The sequence below is a fragment of the Phyllobates terribilis genome, unplaced genomic scaffold (assembly GCF_046119375.1).
Source record: "Phyllobates terribilis strain yellow unplaced genomic scaffold, ASM4611937v1 Scaffold_11__3_contigs__length_659146591, whole genome shotgun sequence".
NCBI classification, from domain to species: domain Eukaryota; kingdom Metazoa; phylum Chordata; class Amphibia; order Anura; family Dendrobatidae; genus Phyllobates; species Phyllobates terribilis.
This window is the reverse complement of record NW_027362771.1, coordinates 261027499-261050651: the sequence shown is the minus strand read 5'-3', so window position 1 is coordinate 261050651 and position 23153 is coordinate 261027499. Positions and strand designations below refer to the sequence as shown.

Genomic DNA, 23153 nt, shown 5'->3' with positions numbered 1-23153 from the left:
CAGCAAATAATAATAGGGTCCTTGTTATGGAGGATTTTAACTATCCAGACATTCAATGAGACATAGAATCTTCTGGTTGTGCTGAAAGTTCTTACCCACAGTTCAAGACAATCACCTCTCTCAGCCAAATAGACCAGATACAATTTCAGATCTACAGGTCCAGGTGCATTTGGGAAGCAGCAACCATAATATGGTAAATTTAAATGTAATATGCAATAAAACATTTTAAAGGGGAAATAAAGAAAACCTGGAACTTTAGGAAAGCTTATTTCAACAAATTAGAGGAAAAGCTTAATCGTGTAGACTGGCACCATGTGATGGTAACTGGAGATACCGAACATAAATGGGAAATGTTTAAGGATATACTACTAGAATCCTGTAGAAAACATATACCCTCTGGTAATAAATGTCCAGGTATAAAAAGAAAACATTATGGATAAATAAGACAGTACAAAATATAATAAGACAAAAACAAAGGGCACTCAAAACCTTGAAAGCCGAGAACACAGAAATCGTATTTCAGGAGTAAAAAGATCTCAATACAAAATGTAAAGTAGAAATCAATTTAGAAAACTTATCTACAGAGAAAAAAATCGCCAGCGACTTTAAAATAAATCCCCAAAAAATGTATAAATTTATCAATGCCAAAAAGAAAACAAAGGACGGAATCGGCCCCTTAAAAGATGATAATAAAATAATTATAGAGGACAAAGAAAAGGCTGAGATATTAAATAGACACTTTTCATCTGTGTTCACCAATCAACTGTCTGTTCCAGGGATCATTCAACAAGGCAAAAATCAAAGTTCACAACCTTACATAACTAGTTTAACACAAGAAGAAGTATGCCTATGTCTTAGCAAATATACTTTGTTTCAAGCAAATTAAATATTGACAAGTCCCCCAGGCCAGATGGCGTTAATCCACGGATATTGAGGGATAGTAATTGACAAACCACTGTATCTAACCATCTTAGACTCTCTTGTAACAGGGCTGGTGCCACAGGACTGGAGGATGGCTGACGTGGTACCGATATTTAAGAAAGGTAAGAAGGTGGATCCAGGCAACTACCATCCTGTAAGTCTGATATCAGTAGTGTGTAAAGTTTTGGAGGGCATTATAAAAGAACCTACAAAAATATATTGCAGAGAATAATATCATAACTGACAACCAGCATGGATTCATGAAACATAAGTCGTGTCTCACCAACATTTTGGGTTTCTATGAGGAAGTAAGTGGAAATCCGGATGTTGGTAATGAGGCTGATGTGATTTATCGGGACTTTGCAAAGGCATTCATCTAATCCTGTACCACATAACAGCCTTATACTGAAGCTCCATAAGCATGGTCTAGGGGAAACTATATGCAGATGAGTAAAGAACTGGCTAAAAGACTGGATACAAAGAGTCATCATAAATGGTACATTCTATAAATGGGATATAGTCAGCAGTGGGGTACCGCAGGGATCTGTGCTAGGACCAATCATTTTATTAATGATCTTGAGGATGGGATTGAGAGTAAAGTGTCAGTCTTTGCTGACATCACCAAGCTATGTAGGATATTCAAATCTGACCTTGACTATTTTACAAAAGGATCTGGATAAGTTATCTGAATGGGCAAACATGTGGCAAATGAGATTTAAGGTATATAAATGTAGAGTAATGCACCTAGGACAGAGTAATCCCATTGCAGCCTATACATTAAATGGAAGTACAGTCATGGCCAAAAGTGTTGGCACCCTTAAAATTGTTCCAGAAAATTAAGTATTTCCCCTAGAAAATTATTGCAATTTTGTTATACATATGTTTATTAGCTTTGTGTGTACTGGAACAACAAAAAAACACAGGAAAAAAAGGTAAATTGGACATAATTTCACGCAAAATCACTAAAATGTGCAGGACAAAATTGTTGACACCTTTCAAAAATTGGGGGTAAACAAATTTGTTTCAAGCATGTGTCTCTTGCTCAATCTCACCTGTGGTAAGTAACAGATGTGGGCAAATGAAAATCACACCTGAAACCAAATAAAAAGGGAAGAAGTTGACTCAATCTTTGTATTGTGTGTCTATATGTGCCACACTAAGCATTAAGAACAGAAAGAGGAGAAGAGAACTGTCTGAGGATGTGAAATCCAAAAATGTTGAAAAATAACAACAATCTATAGGTTACAAGTAAGTCCATCTCCAGAGATCTTGATGTTCCTTTGTCCACTGTGCGCAACATAATCAAGAGGTTTACAACCCATGGCACTGCAGCTAATCTTTCTGGACGTGAACGGCAGAGAACGGCAGAGAAAAATTGATGGAAGGTTGCAATGCAGGATAGTCCAGATGGTGGATAAGCAGCCCCAGTCAAGTTCCAAACAAATTCCAAACAAATTCAAGCTGTCCTGCAGGCTCAAGATGAATTAGTGTCAGCACAAATTATTTGTTGACATTTGAATGAAATGAAATGCTATGGCAAGAGACTCAGGAGGACCCAACTGCTGACACAGAGACATAAAAAAGCTAAACTGCAGTTTGCCAAAAAGTATGTGAGTAAGCCAAAATCTTTTTGAGAAAGCGGACAGATGAGACCAAGATAGAGCTTTTTGGTAAAGCACATGATTCTATTATTTACCAAAAACAGAATGAGGCCTACAAAGAAAAGAATACAGCTATCTACAGTCAAATTCGGCAGAGGTTCAAAGATGTTTTGGGGTTGTTTTGCTGCCTCTTACACTAGGTGGCTTTACTGTGTTCAAGGCATCATGAAATCTGAAGATTACCAAAGGATTTTGGGTTGCAATGTAGTGCCCAGTGTCAAAAAGCTGGGTTTGCGTCCTAGGTCATGGGTCTTCCAGCAGGACAATGACTCCAACATATTTCAAGAAGCACCCAAAAATGTATGGAAACAAAGTGCTTGAGAGTTCTGAAGTGGCCAGTAATTAGTCCGGATCTAGATCCCATTGAACACATGTGGTGAGATTTAAAATTGCAGTTGGGAGAAGGCAGCCATCAAATATGGGAGCGGTTTGCAAAAAAAGAGTGATCCAAAATTCCAGTTGAGAGGTGTAAGAAGCTTACTGATTGTTATAGGAAGTGATTGATTCCAGTTATTTATTTCAAAGGGTGTGCAACCAAATATTAAGTTGATGGTGCCAAAAATTTTGTCCTGCCCTTTTTGGGGTTTTGTGTGACATTATGTCCGGTTTGCCATTTTTTCAGTTTTTTAGTGATGTTCCAATGCACACAAAGGAAATAAACTTGTGTATAACAAAACATATGCAATTGCAATAATTTTCTGGAAGAAATACTTCATTTTCCTGTTAAGAAGTTTTTGATTTACAAGTGCTATTTGAGTTTTTTTAAATCTTGAAAAAAAATACTCTCTTATCATTGGGAGGTTTGTCCAATAATATTTGATTTATACTCTAACGGTTGATGATTTGAACATTATACTGAATTATTTGTATCGACCATTTAGTAAAATCAGAGAAAATTTGAATAATTTGGAATGGAACATATATAAATATATATACAAACACACACGCATATAGATGTAAATATATATATACAAATATAGATATATCTATATATCTATCTATATACATATACGTATACATATATACATATACACACACACAAACACACATATAGATGTATATACAGTACAGACCAAAAGTTTGGACACACCTTCTCATTTAAAGATTTTTCTGTATTTTCATAACTATGAAAATTGTACATTCACACTGAAGGCATCAAAACTATGAATTAACACATGCGGAATTATATACTTAACAAAAAAGTGTGAAACAACTGAAAATATGTCTTATATTCTAGGTTCTTCAAAGTAGCCACCTTTTGCTTTGATGACTGCTTTACACACTCTTGGCATTCTCTTGATGAACTTAAAGAGGTAGTCTTCCAACAATCTTGAAGGAGTTCCCAGAGATGCTTATCACTTGTTGGCCCTTTTGCCTTCACTCTGCGGTCCAGCTCACCCCAAACCATCTCGATTGGGTTCAGGTCTGGTGACTGTGGAGGCCAGGTCATCTGGCGTAGCACCCCATCACTCTCCTTCTTGGTCAAATAGCCCTTACACAGCCTTGAGGTGTGTTTGGGGTCATTGTCCTGTTGAAAAATAAATGATGGTCCAACTAAATGCAAATCGGATGGAATAGCATGCCGCTGCAAGATGCTGTGGTAGCCATGCTAGTTCAGTATGCCTTCAATTTTGAATAAATCCCCAATAGTGTCATCAGCAAAGCACCCCCACACCATCACACCTCCTCCTCCATGCTTCATGGTGGGAACCAGGCATGTAGAGTCCATCCGTTCACCTTTTCTGTGTCGCACAAATACACGGTGGTTGGAACCAAAGATCTCAAATTTGGACTCATCAGACCAAAGCACAGATTTCCACTGGTCTAATGTCCATTCTTTCTGTTCTTTAGCCCAAACAAGTCTCTTCTGCTTGTTGCCTGTCCTTAGCAGTGGTTTCCTAGCAGCTATTTTACCATGAAGACCTGCTTCACAAAGTCTCCTCTTAACAGTTGTTGTAGATATGTGTCTGCTGCTAGAACTCTGTGTGGCATTGACCTGGTCTCTAATCTGAGATGCTGTTAACCTGCGATTTCTGAGGCTGGTGACTCGGATAAACTTATCCTCAGAAGCAGAGGTGACTCTTAGTCTTCCTTTCCTGGGGCGGTCCTCATGTGAGCCAGTTTCTTTGTAGCGCTTGATGGTTTTTGCAACTGCACTTGGGGACACTTTCAAAGTTTTCCCAATTTTTCGCACTGACTGACCTTCATTTCTTAAAGTAATGATGGGCACTCGTTTTTCTTTACTTAGCTGCTTTTTTCTTGCCATAATACAAATTCTAACTGTTTATTCAGTAGGACTATCAGCTGTGTATCCATCGGACTTCTGCACAATACAACTGATGGTCCTAACCCCATTTATAAGGCAAGAAATCCCACTTATTGTACCTGACAGGGCACACCTGCGAAGTGAAAACCATTTCCGGTGCCGATCTCTTGAAGCTCAACAAGAGAATGCCAAGAGTGTGCAAAGCAGTCATCAAAGCAAAAGGTGGCTACGTTGAAGAACCTAGAATATAAGACATATTTTCAGTTGTTTCACACTTTTTTGTTAAGTATATAATTCCACATGTGATAATTCATAGTTTTGATGCCTTCAGTGTGAATGTACAATTTTCATAGTCATGAAAATACAGAGAAATCTTTAAGTGAAAAGGTGTGTCCAAACTTTTGATCTGTACTGTATATATATATATATATTACAGTGAGTTTTTCTTATTACAAATTAATAGCAAGTAATTGGTTTATTAACAAAGCCTACTCCAAAATTCTTGGCATGAAATGACGGCTAGATAATTTTGAACATTCTGATTTGTTCTTTGACATGTTAGTGTCTCCCATTAGCCTTAAAGCTGAAGTCCCTTGGTCCCTCATTAGTAAAGATAAAAGGTAACATATCCAATGATTGTGAGAGGACAAGTGCCTTAAGCGTATAAAAAAATCTGAGATACTCTTTGATCAATAAAAAAAAAATCCCACAATGATTTCCAAAGCATGAACTGCAAAAACACAACAATACATAAAATTGGAATACTTCGGGATTCTTACCTCCTTGCTCACATAATTGCTGTGCTAGCGCATCTTTGAATATAACCTGGCCTCTGTGCGTAGCTGTGGCCCTGTATACAAAAGAAAGAAAAGTCTATCATTTAATCTACATATATAGATAACTCTATCATTTACTGTCTTTGTAACATTTACTTTGGAAATTATTCAAACTTCAGCATCCTATGTAACACATGTATTGTATATATTAGATATTGTATATCTGCTTCTGCTGTTCCTACTCACTTATAATTGGGTCTGTCAGATTTTTGACAGCGCTCTGGTATTTTCAACTATAGTGATATTGACTAAACTATTCTTGTCACCAAAAATTCTAGTACCCACACGAAACGGGAAAATTTGGAACACAGCTTGAAGTACTAAGCATTATTATGGATCCATGCTGGAACTATAGATTTAGAGTCAAGAATGGGATTGCATCTTGTTCTGTTAAATTAGGAAAGTGTTTTATCCAAAGCATGAATGTTTGTTGCACTAAATATATGGTTCCAGCACAAATCTATAAAGGTGTACATTTAGGCTTGGCTGTTTTGTCACAGATGTTCACTGCGGATTATTTAATAAAAACCCAACATATTAAATTACCATATATGTGAATGGGGATTAGAAAATCCCATCCACAAGTAGCTGAATTTATTAAACAATTTAGCATAGCCATGGCTAATTTAAGCCTGAATGGGTGGGCCACTACTCCACAGTGGGCAGTGGCTGTCAAAAGAACAATTACAAAATTGGAGAACAAGACAGCAAGGGTAGTGAAATTATGTAAACACATTTTATTAGGAAATATCATTAAAAATGTACAAAGATAACACATGAGGAAAGCAAACATAGGTATGTATATAAATGTAAACCTGCATCAATAATCGTGGTAGATGCTAAATGTTTAGGGTATCGGCTAGATAAGTCCAGAGACCCCGTATCCAAGAGAAATACCCACTATACGTGTACACAATGGCTCACTCTTTATATATAGGGGGGCACGGCCCAGAAGCAGTAGGGTCAGTGGGTGAATATATATAGGGGGGCACGGAGAGTGACATAAGAGAACGCCAAGCTCAATGTTCATGATCAGCCCCAAACAATTATACTAATACATACCAAGTTGTTTGCCAGGGAAGGAGGAGAGGTGGTGGGAGTAGAACAGCGCTCGACATGCATTTCACGGTGAGAAACCCCGCTTTATCAAGGGCTAGGAGTAGAGATGAGCGGTGTTCGACTAGAACTGTTCGCCAATCTCAAATTCGAGCTGTTTTGGGCGGTGTTCGAGTTGTTCGACGAACCCGAACGATTTGCAAAAAATTCGGCTGTTCGAGGTTATGTTCGATAACTGTTCGTACACCAAAAGCTTGTCCTGCATGTCTGGTGCTATTTAGAGCACCAATCATGCAGGGATTGTCTGCCACTCACTGTAATGCCACAACCATGGTGGTTGTGGCATTACAGTGACTGCCCAAATCGATGGGAACAGTGCCAACAGTGAAACATGAAAAGCCGGCAATTCAGCAGCGGCATACACCGGTACCCGACAATTTAGAACCGAAAGAATAGAGCTTCACACATAGATTAGATAGATAGAAACATGTCAGCCACATATATATGAAGCACAGTGACAGTGTTGATTACTGTACTTGTCATTTAGTGTAAAGGATTTATCAAAAAAAATAATAGTGTTTTCATGCACCGTCTCTTTAAAAAAGCCGGCCGGCAATTCAGCAGCGGTACCCGACAATTTGGAATAGAAAGAATAGAGAATCACACATAGATTAGATAGATAGAAACATGTCAGTCACATATATATGAAGTACAGTGACAGTGTTGCTTACTGTACTTGTCATTTAGTGTAAAGGATTTATTAAAAAAAATAATAGTGTTTTCATGCACTGTCTCTTTAAAAAAGCCGGCCGGCATTTCAGCATCTGTACCCGACAATTTAGAATAGAAGGAATAGAGCATCACACATAGATTAGATAGATAGAAACATGTCAGTCACATATATATGAAGTACAGTGACAGTGTTGATTACTATACTTGTCATTTAGTGTTAAAATAAAGGATTTATTTAAAAAAAAATTGGCGTGGGGTTCCCCGTAATTTTAGTCTCTAGCGGAGGTTAAGCAGACGGCTGGGGCAGATGTTTGAAGCCTGGGAAGGGGGTAATACCCACGGAGCTTCCCAGGCTACTAATATCAGCCCCCAGCTGAATACCTAGCCTTTACTAGCTATTAAAATGGGGGACCCCCCCAAAAAAATGACGTGGGGTCCCCCCTATTTTAATAGCTAGCAAAGGCTAGGCAGACAGCTGGGGGCTGATATTAATAGCCCAGGAAGGGTGCCATGAATATTGGCCCCCTCCCAGGCTAGAAACAACAGCCGTCAGCTGCCCCAGAAATGGCGCATCCATAGGATGCGCCAATTCTGGCACTTAGCCTCGCTCTTCCCACTGCCCTGGTGCGGTGGCAGTGGGGTAATAGGGCTGGGGTTGATGTCAGCTTATAATGCCAGCTGACATCAAGCCCAGGTTAGTAATGGAGAGGCGTCTATAAGACACCCCCATTACTAACCCCATAGTCAAAGTTAAAAGAAAACACAAACACCCAGAATAAAGTCCTTTAATTGAAATAAAGACACAATCCTTTATTGTTCTAAATTAAACCATACTTACCACCACGCCCATTCCAGCTGAAGCCAACGATCTCCTGCAATAAAAGTAAAATAATAAAGCAACCTCATCCTTACCTTTCCATGGTTCCCAGGACAGCTTCAGCTCTGCTACATTGAGATGACAGGCTGGACCGCAGCAGAACGCTGCCATCCAGCCTGTCATCCCGCAGACACTGAGAAGCGCAGGCATGCTTGCGCTCCTCAGTGTCTCGCTGTGACGGCATAAAGATGAGCCGACAATGAACTCGGCTCACCTCATGCACGTCACTGACAGCGTGGGAGAATTCTCACGCTGAAGCGCTGAGTGCAGGAGAATTCTTCCACGCTGTCAGTGACGTACATGAGGTGAGCTGAGTTCATTGGACATGACCTCGGCTCATCTGGATGCCGTCACAGAGAGACACTGAGGAGCGCAAGCATGCCTGCGCTTCTCAGTGTCTGCGGGATGACAGGCTGGATGGCAGCGTTCTGCTACGGTCCAGCCTGTCATCTCGATGTAGCAGAGCTGAAGCTGTCTGGGAACCATGGAAAGGTAAGGATGAGGTTGTTTTATTATTTTACTTTTATTGCAGGAGATCGTTGGCTTCAGCTGGAATGGGCGTGATGGTAAGTATGGTTTAATTTAGAACAATAAAGAATTGTGTGTTTATTTCAATTAAAGGACTTTTTCTGGGTGTTGTTTTTTTTAAATACTTTACTAGAAATTCATAGTGGTCATGTCTAATATTGGCGTGACCCCATGAATTTCGGGCTTAGGGCCAGCTGATAATGCCAAGCTGGCCCTAACCCCTTTATTACCCAGTGAGCCACCGCACCAGGGCCCTGGATGAGTTGGGTACAGCGCCAGAAGATGGCGCTTCTATGAACGCGCCATTTTCCGGGGTGGCTGCGGACTGCAATTTGCAGCTGGGGGGACCCAGAAAGCTTGGGCCTCCCTGCGCTGCAGATTCCAGCCCCCAGCTGCCTAGTTGTACCTGGCTGGACACAATAATAGGGCGAAGCCCCACGTATTTTTTTTTTTAATTATTTCATGAAATTCATGAAATAATTAAGAAAAAAAGGGCTTCCCTATATTGTTGTGTCCGGCCAGGTACAAATAGGCAGCTGGTGGTTGGGGGCAGCCCGTTCCTGCCTGCTGTACCTGGCTGGACACAAATATAGTGCGAAGCCCCACGTCAATTTTTTTTAAAATTATTTCATGAAACTAGATGGTGGCCCGATTCTAACACATCGGGTATTCTAGAATATGTATGCGGCAGACCCGGCGCAATCAGCAGAGCGGTGTTTAAATTTGGCGCCAAAATCGCTGACTGGTCGCGGCCAGCAACCGCGACCAATCAGCAAAGCGGTGTTGAAATTTGGCGACTATATCACTGATTGGTCACGGCCGGCGGTCGCGACTAATCAGCAGAGCGGGGTTTAAATTTTGCGCCAATAATGCTGATAGGTTGTGGTTGCGACCAATCAGCAAAGCGGTGTTTAAATTTGGCGCCAATAATGGTGATTGGTCACGACCTCGACCATTCAGCAGAGCGGTGTTTAAATTTGGCGGCAACAATGTTGATTAGTCGCGGCCGGCGGTCACGACCAATCAGCAGAGCAGGGTTTAAATTTGGCGCCAATAATGCTGATTGGTCGCAATCGCCGGCCGCGACCAATCAGCAGAGCGGTGTTTAAATTTGGCATCAAAATCGCTGATTGGTCGCGGAAGGCAACTGTGACCAATCAGCAGAGCGGGGTTTAAATTTGGCGCCAATACTGCTGATTGGTCGCGGCCGGCAACCGTGACCAATCAGCCGAGCAGGGTTTAAATTTGGCGCCAATACTACTGATTGGTCGCGGACGGCGACCGCGATCAATCAGCAGAGCGGTGTTTAAATTTGGCGACAAAAATGCTGATTAGTCGCGGCCGGCATCCGCGACCAATTAGCAGAGCGGGGTTTAAATTTGGCGCCAATCTCGCTGATTGGTCGTGGCTGGAGTCCGCGACCAATCAGCAGAGCGTTGTTTAAATTTGGCGCCAATCTCACTGATTGGACGTGTCTGGCGTCCGCGACCAATCAGCAGAGCGTTGTTTAAATTTGGCGCCAAGCTCGCTGATTGGTCGCGGCCACTATTTAAATGTGGCGCCCAAATCGGTGATTGGTCGCCGGCAGCGTCCGCGACCAATCAGCAGAGCGGTGTTTAACTTTAGCGCCAAGATCACTGATTGGTCGCGTGCGGAGAGCGCGACCAATCAGCTAATCGTATTGGTGAGGACCGGGGAGCGCCGCTGCCTGGTCGGATACTTCCGTTGCGAGAAGCCGGGAGATGAGCGACTGCTCGCAGCAGAAGTATCCCGACCCGCAGCGCCGCTCCCCGGTCCTCCCTTGACACCCTAGCCGCTGATGTCCCCACAGTATCCGCATGGTGTTACAAAGATCCGGACATTTGTGTTAAAAATCGCTGATTGGTCGCGGGCGCTGCCCGCGACCAATCACCGATTTGGGCGCCAAATTTAAATATCGGCCGCAACCAATCACCAATCTTGGCTCCACATTTAAACACCGCTGTGCTGATTGGTCGCCGACGCTGAGCGCGACCAATCACCGATTTTGGCGCCACATTTAAATAGCGTCCGCGACCAATCAGTACAGCGGTGTTTAAATGTGGAGCCAAGATGGGTGATTGGTCGCGGAGGATATTTAAATTTGGCGCCCAAATTGGTGATTGGTCGCGGCTGATATTTAAATTTGGCGCCCAAATCGGTGATTGGTCGCGGGCAGCGCCAGCGACCAATCAGCGATTTTTAACACAAATGTCCGGACCTTTGTAACACCATGCGAATACTGTGGGGACATCAGCGGCTAGCGTTTGAAGGGAGGACCGGGGAGCGGCGCTGCGGGTCCGGATATTTCTGCTGCGAGCGCCCGCTCATGTCCCGGGTTCTCGCAGCGGAAGTATCCGCACAGGCAGCGGCGCTGACATCCAATTGGTCGCGGCCGCTATTTAAATGTGCGGCACAAATCGGTGATTGGTCGCGGTCTTGACCGCGACCAATCACTGATCTTGCCGCCAAAGTTAAACACTACCGTGCTGATTGGTCGCGGACGCTGCCCGTGACTAATCACCGATTTGTGCGCCAAATTTAAATATCAGCCTCATGCACGTCACTGACAGCGTGGGAAAATTCTCCTGCACTCAGCGCTTCAGCGTGAGAATTTTCCCACGCTGTCAGTGACGTGCATGAGGTGAGCTCATGTCCAATGAACTCAGCTCACCTCATGCACGTCACTGACAGCGTGGGAGAACTCTCCTGCACTCAGCGCTACAGCGTGAGAATTTTCCCACGCTGTCAGTGACGTGCATGAGGTGAGCTGAGTTCATTGGACATGACCTCACCTCATGTATGTCACTGACAGCGTGGGAGAATTCTCCTGCACTCAGCGCTACAGCGTGAGAATTCTCCCACGCTGTCAGTGACGTGCATGAGGTGAGCTGAGTTCATTGGACATGACCTCGGCTCATCTTTATGCCGTCACAGAGAGACACTGAGGAGCGCAAGCATGCCTGCGCTTCTCAGTGTCTGCGGGATGACAGGCTGGATGGCAGCTTTCTGCTGCGGTCCAGGCTGTCATCTCAATGTAGCAGAGCTGAAGCCGTCCTGGGAACCATGGAAAGGTAAGGATGAGGTTGCTTTATTATTTTTCTTTTATTGCAGGAGATCGTTGGCTTCAGCTGGAATGGGCGTGGTGGTAAGTATGGTTTAATTTAGAACAATAAAGAATTGTGTGTTTATTTCAATTAAAGGACTTTATTCTGGGTGTTTGTGTTTTTTTTTTTAACTTTGACTATGGGGTTAGTAATGGGGGTGTCTTATAGACGCCTCTCCATTACTAACCTGGGCTTGATGTCAGCTGGCATTATAAGCTGACATCAACCCCAGCCCTATTACCCCCTGCCACCGCACCAGGGCAGCGTGGAAGAGCGAGGCTAAGTGCCAGAATTGGCGCATCCTATGGATGCACCATTCCTGGGGCGGCTGGTGTTTCTAGCCTGGGAGGGGGCCAATCTTCATGGCACCCTTCCTGGGCTATTAATATCAGCCCTCAGCTGTCTGCCTAGCCTTTGCTAGCTATTAAAATAGGGGGGACCCCACGTCATTTTTTGGGGGGGTCCCCCATTTTAATAGCTAGTAAAGGCTAGGTATTCAGCTGGGGGCTCATATTAGTAGCCTGGGGAGCTCCGTGGGTATTACCCCCTTCCCAGGCTTCAAACATTTGCCCCAGCTGTCTGCTTAACCTCCGCTAGAGACTAAAATTACGGGGAACCCCACGCCCATTTTTTTTTTAATAAATCCTTTATTTTAACACTAAATGACAAGTACAGTAATCAACACTGTCACTGTACTTCATATATATGTGACTGACATGTTTATATCTATCTAATCTATGTGTGATTCTCTATTCCTTCTATTCTAAATTGTCGGGTACCGCTGCTGAATTGCCGGCCGGCTTTTTTAAAGAGACGGTGCATGAAAACACTTATTTTTTTTGATAAATCCTTTACACTAAATGACAAGTACAGTAAGCAACACTGTCACTGTGCTTCTTATATGTGTGACTGACATGTTTCTATCTATCTAATCTATGTGTGAGGCTCTATTCCTTCTTGTCTAAATTGTCGGGTACCGGTGTATGCTGCTGCTGAATTGCCGGCCGGCTTTTTTAAAGAGAGCGTCTTCTGAGCAGTTTGTCAGCTTTTGGACACCTTTGAAGGTGTTTTCTATGTGTTTCTATGTGTTTTTGTTTGCCTGCCATTGGTTTTAACGGTGTTCGACGGTGTTCTAAGGTGTTCGACGAACAGTTCCTCGAACATCCCGGTGTTCGACGAACTGAACCGAACCCGAACACTACGGGGGTGGCTCAACACTAGCTAGGAGTAAGGTTTTCTCACTGCAAAACGCGCGTTGGGCGCTGTTCTACTCCCACCACCTCTCCTGCATCCCTGGCAAACAACTTGGTATGTATTAGTATAATTGTTTGGGGCTGATCTTGAACATTGAGCTTGACATTCTCTTATGTTGCTCTCCGTACCCCCCTGTTCTAGAAAATATTAAAAATATCTCTCTCCCTCCAAACCCCTCTTCCCTATACCATTTGTCAAAGGAAGAAGAGCTCGCAGTCTAGAAGGCTGCTTTACTGCAAATGGCAGGGCACACAAAATAACTGACAAACTCAGTTATCCAGGCTATTTAGCATACCAAATGGAGAGACATGGGTGATGAATAGACACCTTTTGAACATATGGGCCAGAGACTGAAAGGGAGAGGAAACAGCTTGTTAAAGCCTCAAAGGAAACCTATCTCACTCTCCACAATAGCCAGGACATTCCAAGCTGCAATCACCAGACCTCAGGCAGACTTTTAGGCACAGATATGAAAGGGCAAACATAACCAACAGCAGTTATGTCATGTGTGGTCTCTAAAGAACGGTAAAATCGCAATTAAAAATATGGCATCACTTGCTAACTTCTGCGATCAACCAGCGAGAAGTTATCGCAGAAATTAGAAATTTAATAAAACCATGAAGGGCGGAGACCAGCCCACGTGAGGTCACCACAGGGGAGTTTGTGGGCAGGGTCCCTCTTCAGCATAAAAGAGCCACCGGAATATGGATCTATACACATGCTGGGGGATACATATTTGTGTAAGCAGGGGTCATGTTCCATAACGGTCCATTGGAGTGCCCCCCTCCAGCTAAACTGAATTGTTTCTGCGATTGGGCTAGTAAGTTCTTCTATTAATCCCTTTTTATTTTGTGCAACTGTATATGCTGTATTGTTTTATCCCCCTTTGTAAAATCTTTTGTATATTTTTTCATAAACACTGCCTCCCTTTTGGATTAAATATAAAATTTAATAGTTCTGTTTCTTTTGTTCTGTAATCGTTCCTCCCCCGAAGTCATATACCAGAAAGCAGGTGCCAATCAGGCCTGTAGTGGATTTTATATCTTTTAAAAACAAAACTGATTGGTGGTGGCAGCGAATAGTCTCAATTGGTTTATCGTGAAGCTGGCGGTGATTGTACGGGTGCATATACACATATTCCATGCCTTGGAATTCGGAGGTATGTATGCCATATGCTCACTGCTCGCTTGCCGATAACTACGTAGTGAATAATGGGGATGGTGTGTGTGCATAATCCATGACAAATTGGTGGAAGCGGTGTGATATTGTATGATCTCGCCGGTGTCGCCCTGACTCCCCCTATATATATTCACCCACTGACCCTACTGCTTCTGGGCCGTGCCCCCCTATATGTAAAAAGTGAGCCATTGTGCTTAATAGTGGCCTGTAGTACACTTATGGGAGCCAGTCATGGGCATGTGAGGTCTCTTTGGCCATAGGGCATAGTGCAATAGTCATTTGGGTATAGTGGGTATTTCTCTTGGATACGAGGTCTCTGGACTTATACTGCTCCTAGCCAGTACCCTAACCACCATTCTTGATGCAGGTTTACATTTATATACATACCTTTGTTTGCTTTCCTCATGTGCTGTCTTTGGGTATTTTTAATGATATTTCCTAATAAAATGTGTTTATATACTTTCACTACCCTTGCTGTCGTGTCCTCCAATTTTGTAAGTAGCTGAATTTGTAGCACACCAATTATTTTGCAAAATGTCCACAGATTTTACACGAGGACGTCATGAACTTTATGGTATATGTTTGTTAATTATTTGACTATAGTAAATTGCAAGGTATGTTACAATAAGCAAAGTCCTATACAGTATCCTGTATATATCATATGTACTATTACAATGTAATATAATATAATATAGTACCTCTTGTGAGAACATAAAGATAATTTTTTATGACCACCATTAAAATTCATGAACAGAGCAAATATTAGAATTTAATAAAAAAAATACTTAATTTTGATTTCCAAAGAAAACGTTTGTTTTATTCCTTAGGCTTGTTGACTTAAAAAAATAAATATCCAACTCAGCTATACTCACCTACCATCTGTCCAGCGCAGCTTCCCTGCTGCTACCCTGACTCAATGATAGATTGCAATGGTGACTTAACGACTACAGTGACCACAGCAGCCAATCATTGGGCTCAGCGGTCTTGTATCGACTGCCTTGACACCCTCACTGGACCCAGTGATTGGCTACAACGGTCCCTGGTGTCATGACATCATCACGCCAGCCTGTCAATAAAAAGTGGGAGCAGCAGCAGAGAGGCAGTAACAGACCTGCGGCGGTTGAGCATACGTGAGCTTGTTATTTTTTTTACAACTGCAAGCCTAAGTAATAAAAAAAAAATCCCTTTTACTGAAAACTCTTTAAAAGGGTTGTCTCACATCAGATATTTATAGTATAAGCATAGGATAAGCCATGGCAATGTGTAATAGATGCGTCCCACCTCTTGGACTTACACCTATTAAACATTTATGGCATAACTTGTAGATTTGCAAACAATTTATGTTGAGAGAACACCCCCTTTGATTTCTCTCTAACTAGAAAATAAGTTTTTGGATTACTTTGCTTCCCGTATTTAAGGAAAAAAAAGAGAAATAATAAATAATTAGGAGAATACCGATGTCTGACAAAATGCCAAAGCTCATGCTACTTATTACTTTCTAAAAAAATGGGTTGGAAGGCTCATTTAAAATGTGCAATAACCAGTGTTTTTTTTTTACACTGTACAGGCTTCTTATAAATATACCCTCTTGTATTCTTCTTTGGAGACACCAGCCTAAAGGATTTTTTGGTTATTTTTTTCTGATTTACAGCTGTCAGCTTCATTCTGCTGCAGATGTAGAACGCTCTTATATGAGGCACTAAAACTTGTTTCATCCCTCCTGCCATAAGTCCTTAGAGAACCATACATTTGCCCAGATTTGTAGCTAAGAGCCACATTCAACATTAATTCAAAGGTCCTCATTGTCATTAAATTGCTAATATCTAATAAACAATTTATTTGTCTTCATTAATATCTGTGTTTAAGTCACTAAAAGCTATAACATATACAGTAAAAAAAATTATAGCAGCGTTTTCAATTGAATTACTTTACTTATATATTTATTTTGTAGTTGATTCATGCATTTCCAATTATTTTTGAATTCCGTTAAATGCAATGCTTTCAATAAGGCTTCATACATTTCACATACCAACTGCTACAATGCTGTAAGACTTGAGCTACTGAGCGGAATATATTTAGCACTTGATTATTTTATTCAGAAACATAAAAAGTAAAATGGCTTGTCATGAAGGGGTTAAGAAACATGTTGCTCTTATTATTACAAAAAAATATGTTTCGTTCATTTTTTTCACATTTGATTTAAAAAAAAAATGACAGTAATACTTAATCATCCTTGTCAATGGTCAATTAACTGAACAGATTTTCTTAATCAGCTAAGTAATTCTGAAAAAAAAATGTTCTATGTTCATAGGAATACAATTTAAGACCTAAAATGTATTAAATTGTTAGGAAAGAAACTTAGGTGGGGAAATAATATTTTTAAACATATGATCAAAAGTTAAAATACATGGGTATATTGCTTAGACCACTGAAAAATAATGTTATGTTGTTATATAGCATCATTTTTGGAATTTGTTTAGTTAGAATAGACACCATTTATTTAAGAAAAAAAACATGGTAGAAGGCAATTAATCTGATAAATGTACATTTACTGCAAGTGTTGTCAGGTCACATTAATCTAAAGATTAGCTATGAGCTAAATGATGTTGAATCAAATTACCTTTATCATCCCTTAATTCATTGTCACACACTGTTTCATTTAATTAGGGTAAGAATCATCACATTTATTTTGCATAAATCTGAGACTTTTCAATTCAAAGAGCTGTACTCATTGACACATTCTTTCCATTATGAAGAAACAAGCTGTTTCTTTAGAAGGGATGATAAGAAAAATGCAATGAAACAAAACAAAAAGTTATCTGTGTGTATCTGGGACAAATAAATAATGTGAGAATATACATAATATTTTAAAATTGTAATTTGAGAGCACAGAGTATATGTTAGGTTATTAGCTGTCTTTTAATTTTTTTTTATTCCAATTTTCTACAATTATTTCAAGTCAAAATTGGGACATATAAACCCCACTTTGAGATTGCCCCTAAACGCTTTATTAGTAAAGGGCTTTGTCTAGGTATATTTGAATTTTAGGGGGCACTCAGAAGTCAGTTTTTTACATACGAGTACAATCCTATCGGATAGAACTCGTACCTGATATTGTCTGTTAAGCTGCTCATATGTACACGTTTTTTGCGGACCTAGTGGCCCATACCAAAACATGGAGATATAAAATTTTGATCCAAATCATGGATCAAAAATGCCAATGCAAGTCTATGGGTCTGTCAAGAGAGAAAAATTGGACAGAATTCAGGTGCGATTTGTATACTGTCCGATTTTCATGTTCGTTTGATAGGAGAAGCTTTTCATATGCAATAAAACCTGATAAAACTCTGGTGGTAAAATCCGACACATTGACTAAACACTGACAAAAATCTGATCCAAAACGCTGATGAAAATTAGTTATTTTTTTTTAATACCTTTACGACCTTGGGATTTTCCGTTTTTGCATTTTCGTTTTTTGCTCACCTTGTTTCCAAAGCCATAGCGTTTTTATTTTTTGGGCAATATGGCCGTGTGAGGGCTTAATTTTTGCGGGACGAGTTGTACTTTTAAACGCCATTACTAGTTTTACCATATCGTCTACTGGAAAATGGGAAAAAAATTCCAAGTGCGGTGAAATTGCAAAAAAATGCAATTCCATAGTTGTTTTTTTTTTTCCTTTCCATGTTCACTGGATGCTAAAACTGACCTGCCATCATTATTCTCCAGGTCATTACGAGTTTGTAAACACCAAACATGAATATGGTTCTTTAATTAGGGTTCGTTATTTAAGTGGCGAAAAAAAAATCCAAAATTTGCTAAAAAAAAAAAAAAAATGGCGCCATTTTCCAAGACCCGTAGCATCTTCATTTTTTGGGATCTGGGGCCGGGTGAGGGCTTATTTTTTGTGCGCCGGGCTGACGTTTTTATTGATACCATTTTGGGGTAGATAGGATGTTTTGATCGCCTGTTATTGCATTTTATTGCAATGTTGCGGCGACCAAAAAAAACGTAATTCTGGCGTTTTGAATTTTTTCTCGTTACGCCGTTTACCGATCGGATTACTTATTTTTTTATATTGATAGATCGGGCGATTCTGAGCGTGGCGATACCAAATATGTGCATGTGGGGTTTATTTTTTAGTATTTTATTTTGAATGGGGCAAAAGGGGGGTGATTTAAACTTTTATATTTTTTAATTTTTTAAATATTTTTAAAAACATTTTTTTTTTTTACACTTTTTGCTTGCTTCTATAGTCTCCATAGGAGACTAGAAGCAGCAACTGTCTGATCGCCTCTGCTACATAGAGGTGATGAGCAGATCACCTTTATGTAGCAGAAATGCTCCTGTACTATGAGCGCTGACCACTAGGTGGCACTCATAGAGATCTTTACATGACAACCACTGGGGTCTGCTGCAGACCCAGGGTTGTCATGCCCACCCATCAGTGACCCGCGATCACGTGACGGGGTCACCGATGGGGGGGTAAGTGACGTGCTTCCGGCGCAGCGCTATTAAATGCCGCTGTCAGAGATTGACAGTGGCATTTTACTGGTTAACAGCCGCTGGTGGATCGGCTGTTGCGGGCACATGTCAGCTGTAAGAATCATCTGACATGTGCCCTGTTCAGTGCGGGCTGTGCCGGCTCAGCGCCGGAGCCCGTGCTGAACCGGGGGTGATGGCCTGGGGCGTACTAATACGCCCCAGGCCAGTAAGGGGTTAAAACGAGAAAATCACTGAAGCGAATGAACCCTCATGCACACCAAATATTACTGATTGTGCAAATAAATGGTAAGAATTGCAGCGATTCTCCCAGTCTGTAGTATGATGCAATCTATGGTGAATAAGATATCGTATTTTCTTTATTCCCTTAAAGGTCGACACATTTCGGGGTCAAATTGACCCTTCATCAGGACTAATTCATGTACTAGTGGCATTAAGAACATTCTATTTATAACAAATTAAAAAAATAAAGAAGAAAGAAACAGCACAAAACCAGCATTCAACCAGGATGATGTGGCGGATGACCGTAATTCAGAGGTTTAGAGGTCACCCCGGGAAAGTAGAAGAAACAGAAAGAAAAGATGAATAAAAATAATACATTCTAGTGGCATTAGATAATTCATCATAGGATACAATGAGTAGTTAATAAATACCAATAAAATTCAAATGAATTACTAGTTCATATGTCTGCATGTTTCTGACATAACAATCTTATCTTTATCTTGTACACAATAGATAGTAAATACAAGTTTACACTGGTTATAGTGTCTGAATTATACAATGAATGCACTTGTTGTTACAATGTTTTGTGAGTGATCTAATAATAGAGTAGGAGGGATTCTGAGGAGATAGCCAGCAGCTATAAAATGATGGAAGCCGTATAGGAAAAAAAAAAGCTAAATGTGCATGCAAGTGGTATTTGTCATTTGCTGGTGCATTCAGCAATGAAAAGGAAGTGGGGTTTGGTAACTACGTGAGACCACTGGTCTGAGGATTTAGAAAGATCCATATGTCATACATTTTATGCATTGTTTAGAGAGTGTACAGTACATAGTAATAATCAGAAAATATAATTAGAGCTACCATTAAATAATCAATACAAATAAAATGGCAATGAAGTTCATTTCATCTAAAAAACAAACCCCAAAATTACATTTTTCTGCATACCCTCCGAAATGTTTTTTTAAATTTTATCAATAAATCATATGTTCTCCAAAATAACCGCATAAAAATACAACTTGTGTCCCAAAAACATTCCATTATGTGGTATCATCTAAAAATAAAAATGTTAGTGGTTTTGAAATATGGCAATGACATTTTGAAAACAATTGTCAGGTCATGAAGGTGCACAATTTGTGGGTCCTTCAGATGTTAAAGTAAGAAATATTTACAGAACTGTTCTAAAGTTTTAGGCAGGTGTGAAAAAAATACTGCAAAGTAAGATTGCTTTAAACAATAGAAGTGTTAATAATTTATTTCTATCAATGAGCAAAATACAAAGTGAATGAACAATAAGAGAACTCTAACGCAAATCAATATTTGGTGTCACCGCCCTTCGCCTTCAAAACAGCATTAAAGCATCAATTATTTTAGGCACACTTGCACATAGTTTTTGAAGGACCTCAGCAGGAAGGCTGTTCCAAACATCTTAGGGAAATAAGTACAGATCTCCTTTAAATCCTTCTGTCTCTTCATGTAATGCCACACAGACTCAATGATGTTGAGATAAGGGCTATGTAGAGGCCATGTCATCACTTCCAGGACTTCCTATTCTTCTTTATGCTGAAAACAGTTTTTAATTGCATTGGCTGTATGGTTGGGGTTGTTATACTGCTGTGGAATAAATTTGGAGCCAATCATATGCCTCCTTGATAGTACTGCATGATGGATAAGTATTTGTCTATAATTCTCAGCTTTAAGAACACCAAGACATGGTCAGCATTGAGGACTATAGATGCAGTGGTTGGCCAAAGAAACAGTGCAGCAGATGAAGGACAAATCATGCTTACTACCCTTCGAAATTGGAAGCTGTACAGCAGTGCCATCAGCTCAGAACTGGCAGCAACCAGTGGGACCCAGTTAAAACCCATCATCTGTTTGGATAAGTCTGTCCAGAAGTGGTCTTAATAAAAGAATTGTGGTCTAAAACCATTCCTTCAGCATGCAGACAAGGCAAAGTTATTCAAATATACACAAAAACAAAGTCTGGGATTCAGAAAATTGCAGCCAGTGGTCTAGACTGATGAGTCAAAATTTCAAATATTTAGATGTAAAAGAAGGCAGTTTGCTTGCCAAAGGGCTGGATCAACTGTGAATAATGGTGGAGGTTCCTTGCAGGTTTGGGGCTGCATTTCAGAAAATGGAATTGGAGATTTGGTCAATATTAATGGTGTCCTTAATTCTGAGAAAGTCAGGCAGATATCTATTCATCATGAAATACTATCAGGGAGGCATTTGATTTGCTCCAAATTTATTCTGCAGCAGTAAAACGACTACAAACTGCCAATGTCATTAAAGTGTAACTGTCATTTCAGGAGAAATTACAATAGCATGTCTGTTCTTCCTACTCCCCCCTCAATAAAATGTAAAGAGCACCAACTGTGATATCTCAGTAATGTGAAAATATGTAGTTACTGAAGACAAATTTTGACTGAGGAACAGAAAATACTGACAATGAAGGATCAGGTGGAGAAAGAGGCCAATTTCTATGATATGATATACATTTCTTACTTTCATATGTATGATTGTGTATGATTGATGAAAAAAATAAAAAGACAGTTGCTCTTTGAGAACTCTCTTTAGCATAAAGAAGAAATTTGGACTCCAACTGAACCCTGATCTCAACATTATCTAGTGTGCCTGAAGAAACAGAAGGATTTGTGATAGCCTGCATCCTCGGAAGACCTGTGGTTAGCACTCCAAGATGTTTGGAACAATCTTCCTGATGAGTACCTTCAAAATCTGGAAGTAAATGTATCGAAGAAGAATTTATACTTTGATGCTGTTTGAAGGCAAAGGGTGATCACACCAAACATTGATTTGATTTAGGTTTCTCTTTTGCTCATTCATTTTGAATTTTGATCATTGCTAAAAATAAACTATTAATGCAATTTTTGAAAGAATCCTTACTTTACATCATTGTTTCCAACCCTGGCTAAAACTTTTGCACTATGTATTTATTTATTTAACTCTAAAGCAGTAACTAATATGAAATCAATGCAGTCAGAGATAGTGATACATGGAAGTTTTATTCAAACAGTTCCTTTTCTTTTATTTATTTTGTTACACAAAAATAAAACTCCAATTAATTTAGACTGGAGTTTTGTATGTCAGTCTTGATCAAAAATGTGCTGGAGTAAGATATGCTATATTCATTAAACTTATGTGTCTCAATGAATTTGGCACATTTTCAGCTGCCTTGCTTAAGACACAGAAATGTATGGCAGATAGGAATAGGTGTATATTTCTATTATAAATTATAACACTTTTGTTGTATGATGAATTTGTTGGACATGCTTGGCTACACCCTCTCTCAAGCAAGTTTTGCCCTCTTTTCAAAAATTTGTCAGAGCTGGCTGGGGCTGGCATAAAAATGCCCACAATTTTGTGGTATTTCAAGAATTTTCCTCCAGAAAACTGGAGAAAATTGCTTGAGGTATCAGACCCATAGCTTTTACATTCATGCATAAACGCTGAAAGGCTGCAAGAATGCTTAAGGAAAGAAATATTCACAAACTTCTTCAAGACACCTTCAGGAAAAGCAAAACTCTTGCAAAAATTTGCCAAAAGGGACTGTTTACATATGAAAAACGTGCTTTTTAAAAGCTCCTAAAAACATGTCCCCTGTGAACATAGCCTTACACAGAAACATTCTGTCACTTCAAGTAGCTCCCATCACACCGTTGTAAACACAATAATGAGTTTAGTCCAGCACCTGGATTGACTGTGGGCTACAGCCAAAATCAGTACAGGAAGGTAAAGAAGCTACCAAACCTGCCCATCATTCCATAAAAAATTTAGGTCAGAGAAAAGGAATTACTAAAGCCGTTACAAACTATACCTGGTATAATATACAATATATAGCTTTCCTGTATTCTTTATATCTCATCCAGCTTTTCCTTAAATAAGATATACAGTATAGTTCCTTGAACTTCGCACACGTATAAGATGAACTGTGGGGAAATGTAGCAATTCTCGACCACTTTCCTGTCACTGTCA

General features: G+C 40.3%; 1 protein-coding gene across 6 annotated transcripts in view; it reads right to left on the bottom strand.

Moving 5' to 3' along the window:
* RELN (reelin) overlaps nt 1-23153 on the bottom strand; it is an 895263-nt gene that overhangs the window by 522251 nt on the left and 349859 nt on the right. For all 6 annotated transcript variants that reach the window (XM_073652257.1, XM_073652259.1, XM_073652258.1 and 3 more), the window contains exon 4: nt 5628-5698. In XM_073652257.1, the coding sequence (XP_073508358.1) occupies nt 5628-5698 (71 nt within the window). The remainder of the gene's footprint in view (nt 1-5627; nt 5699-23153) is intronic.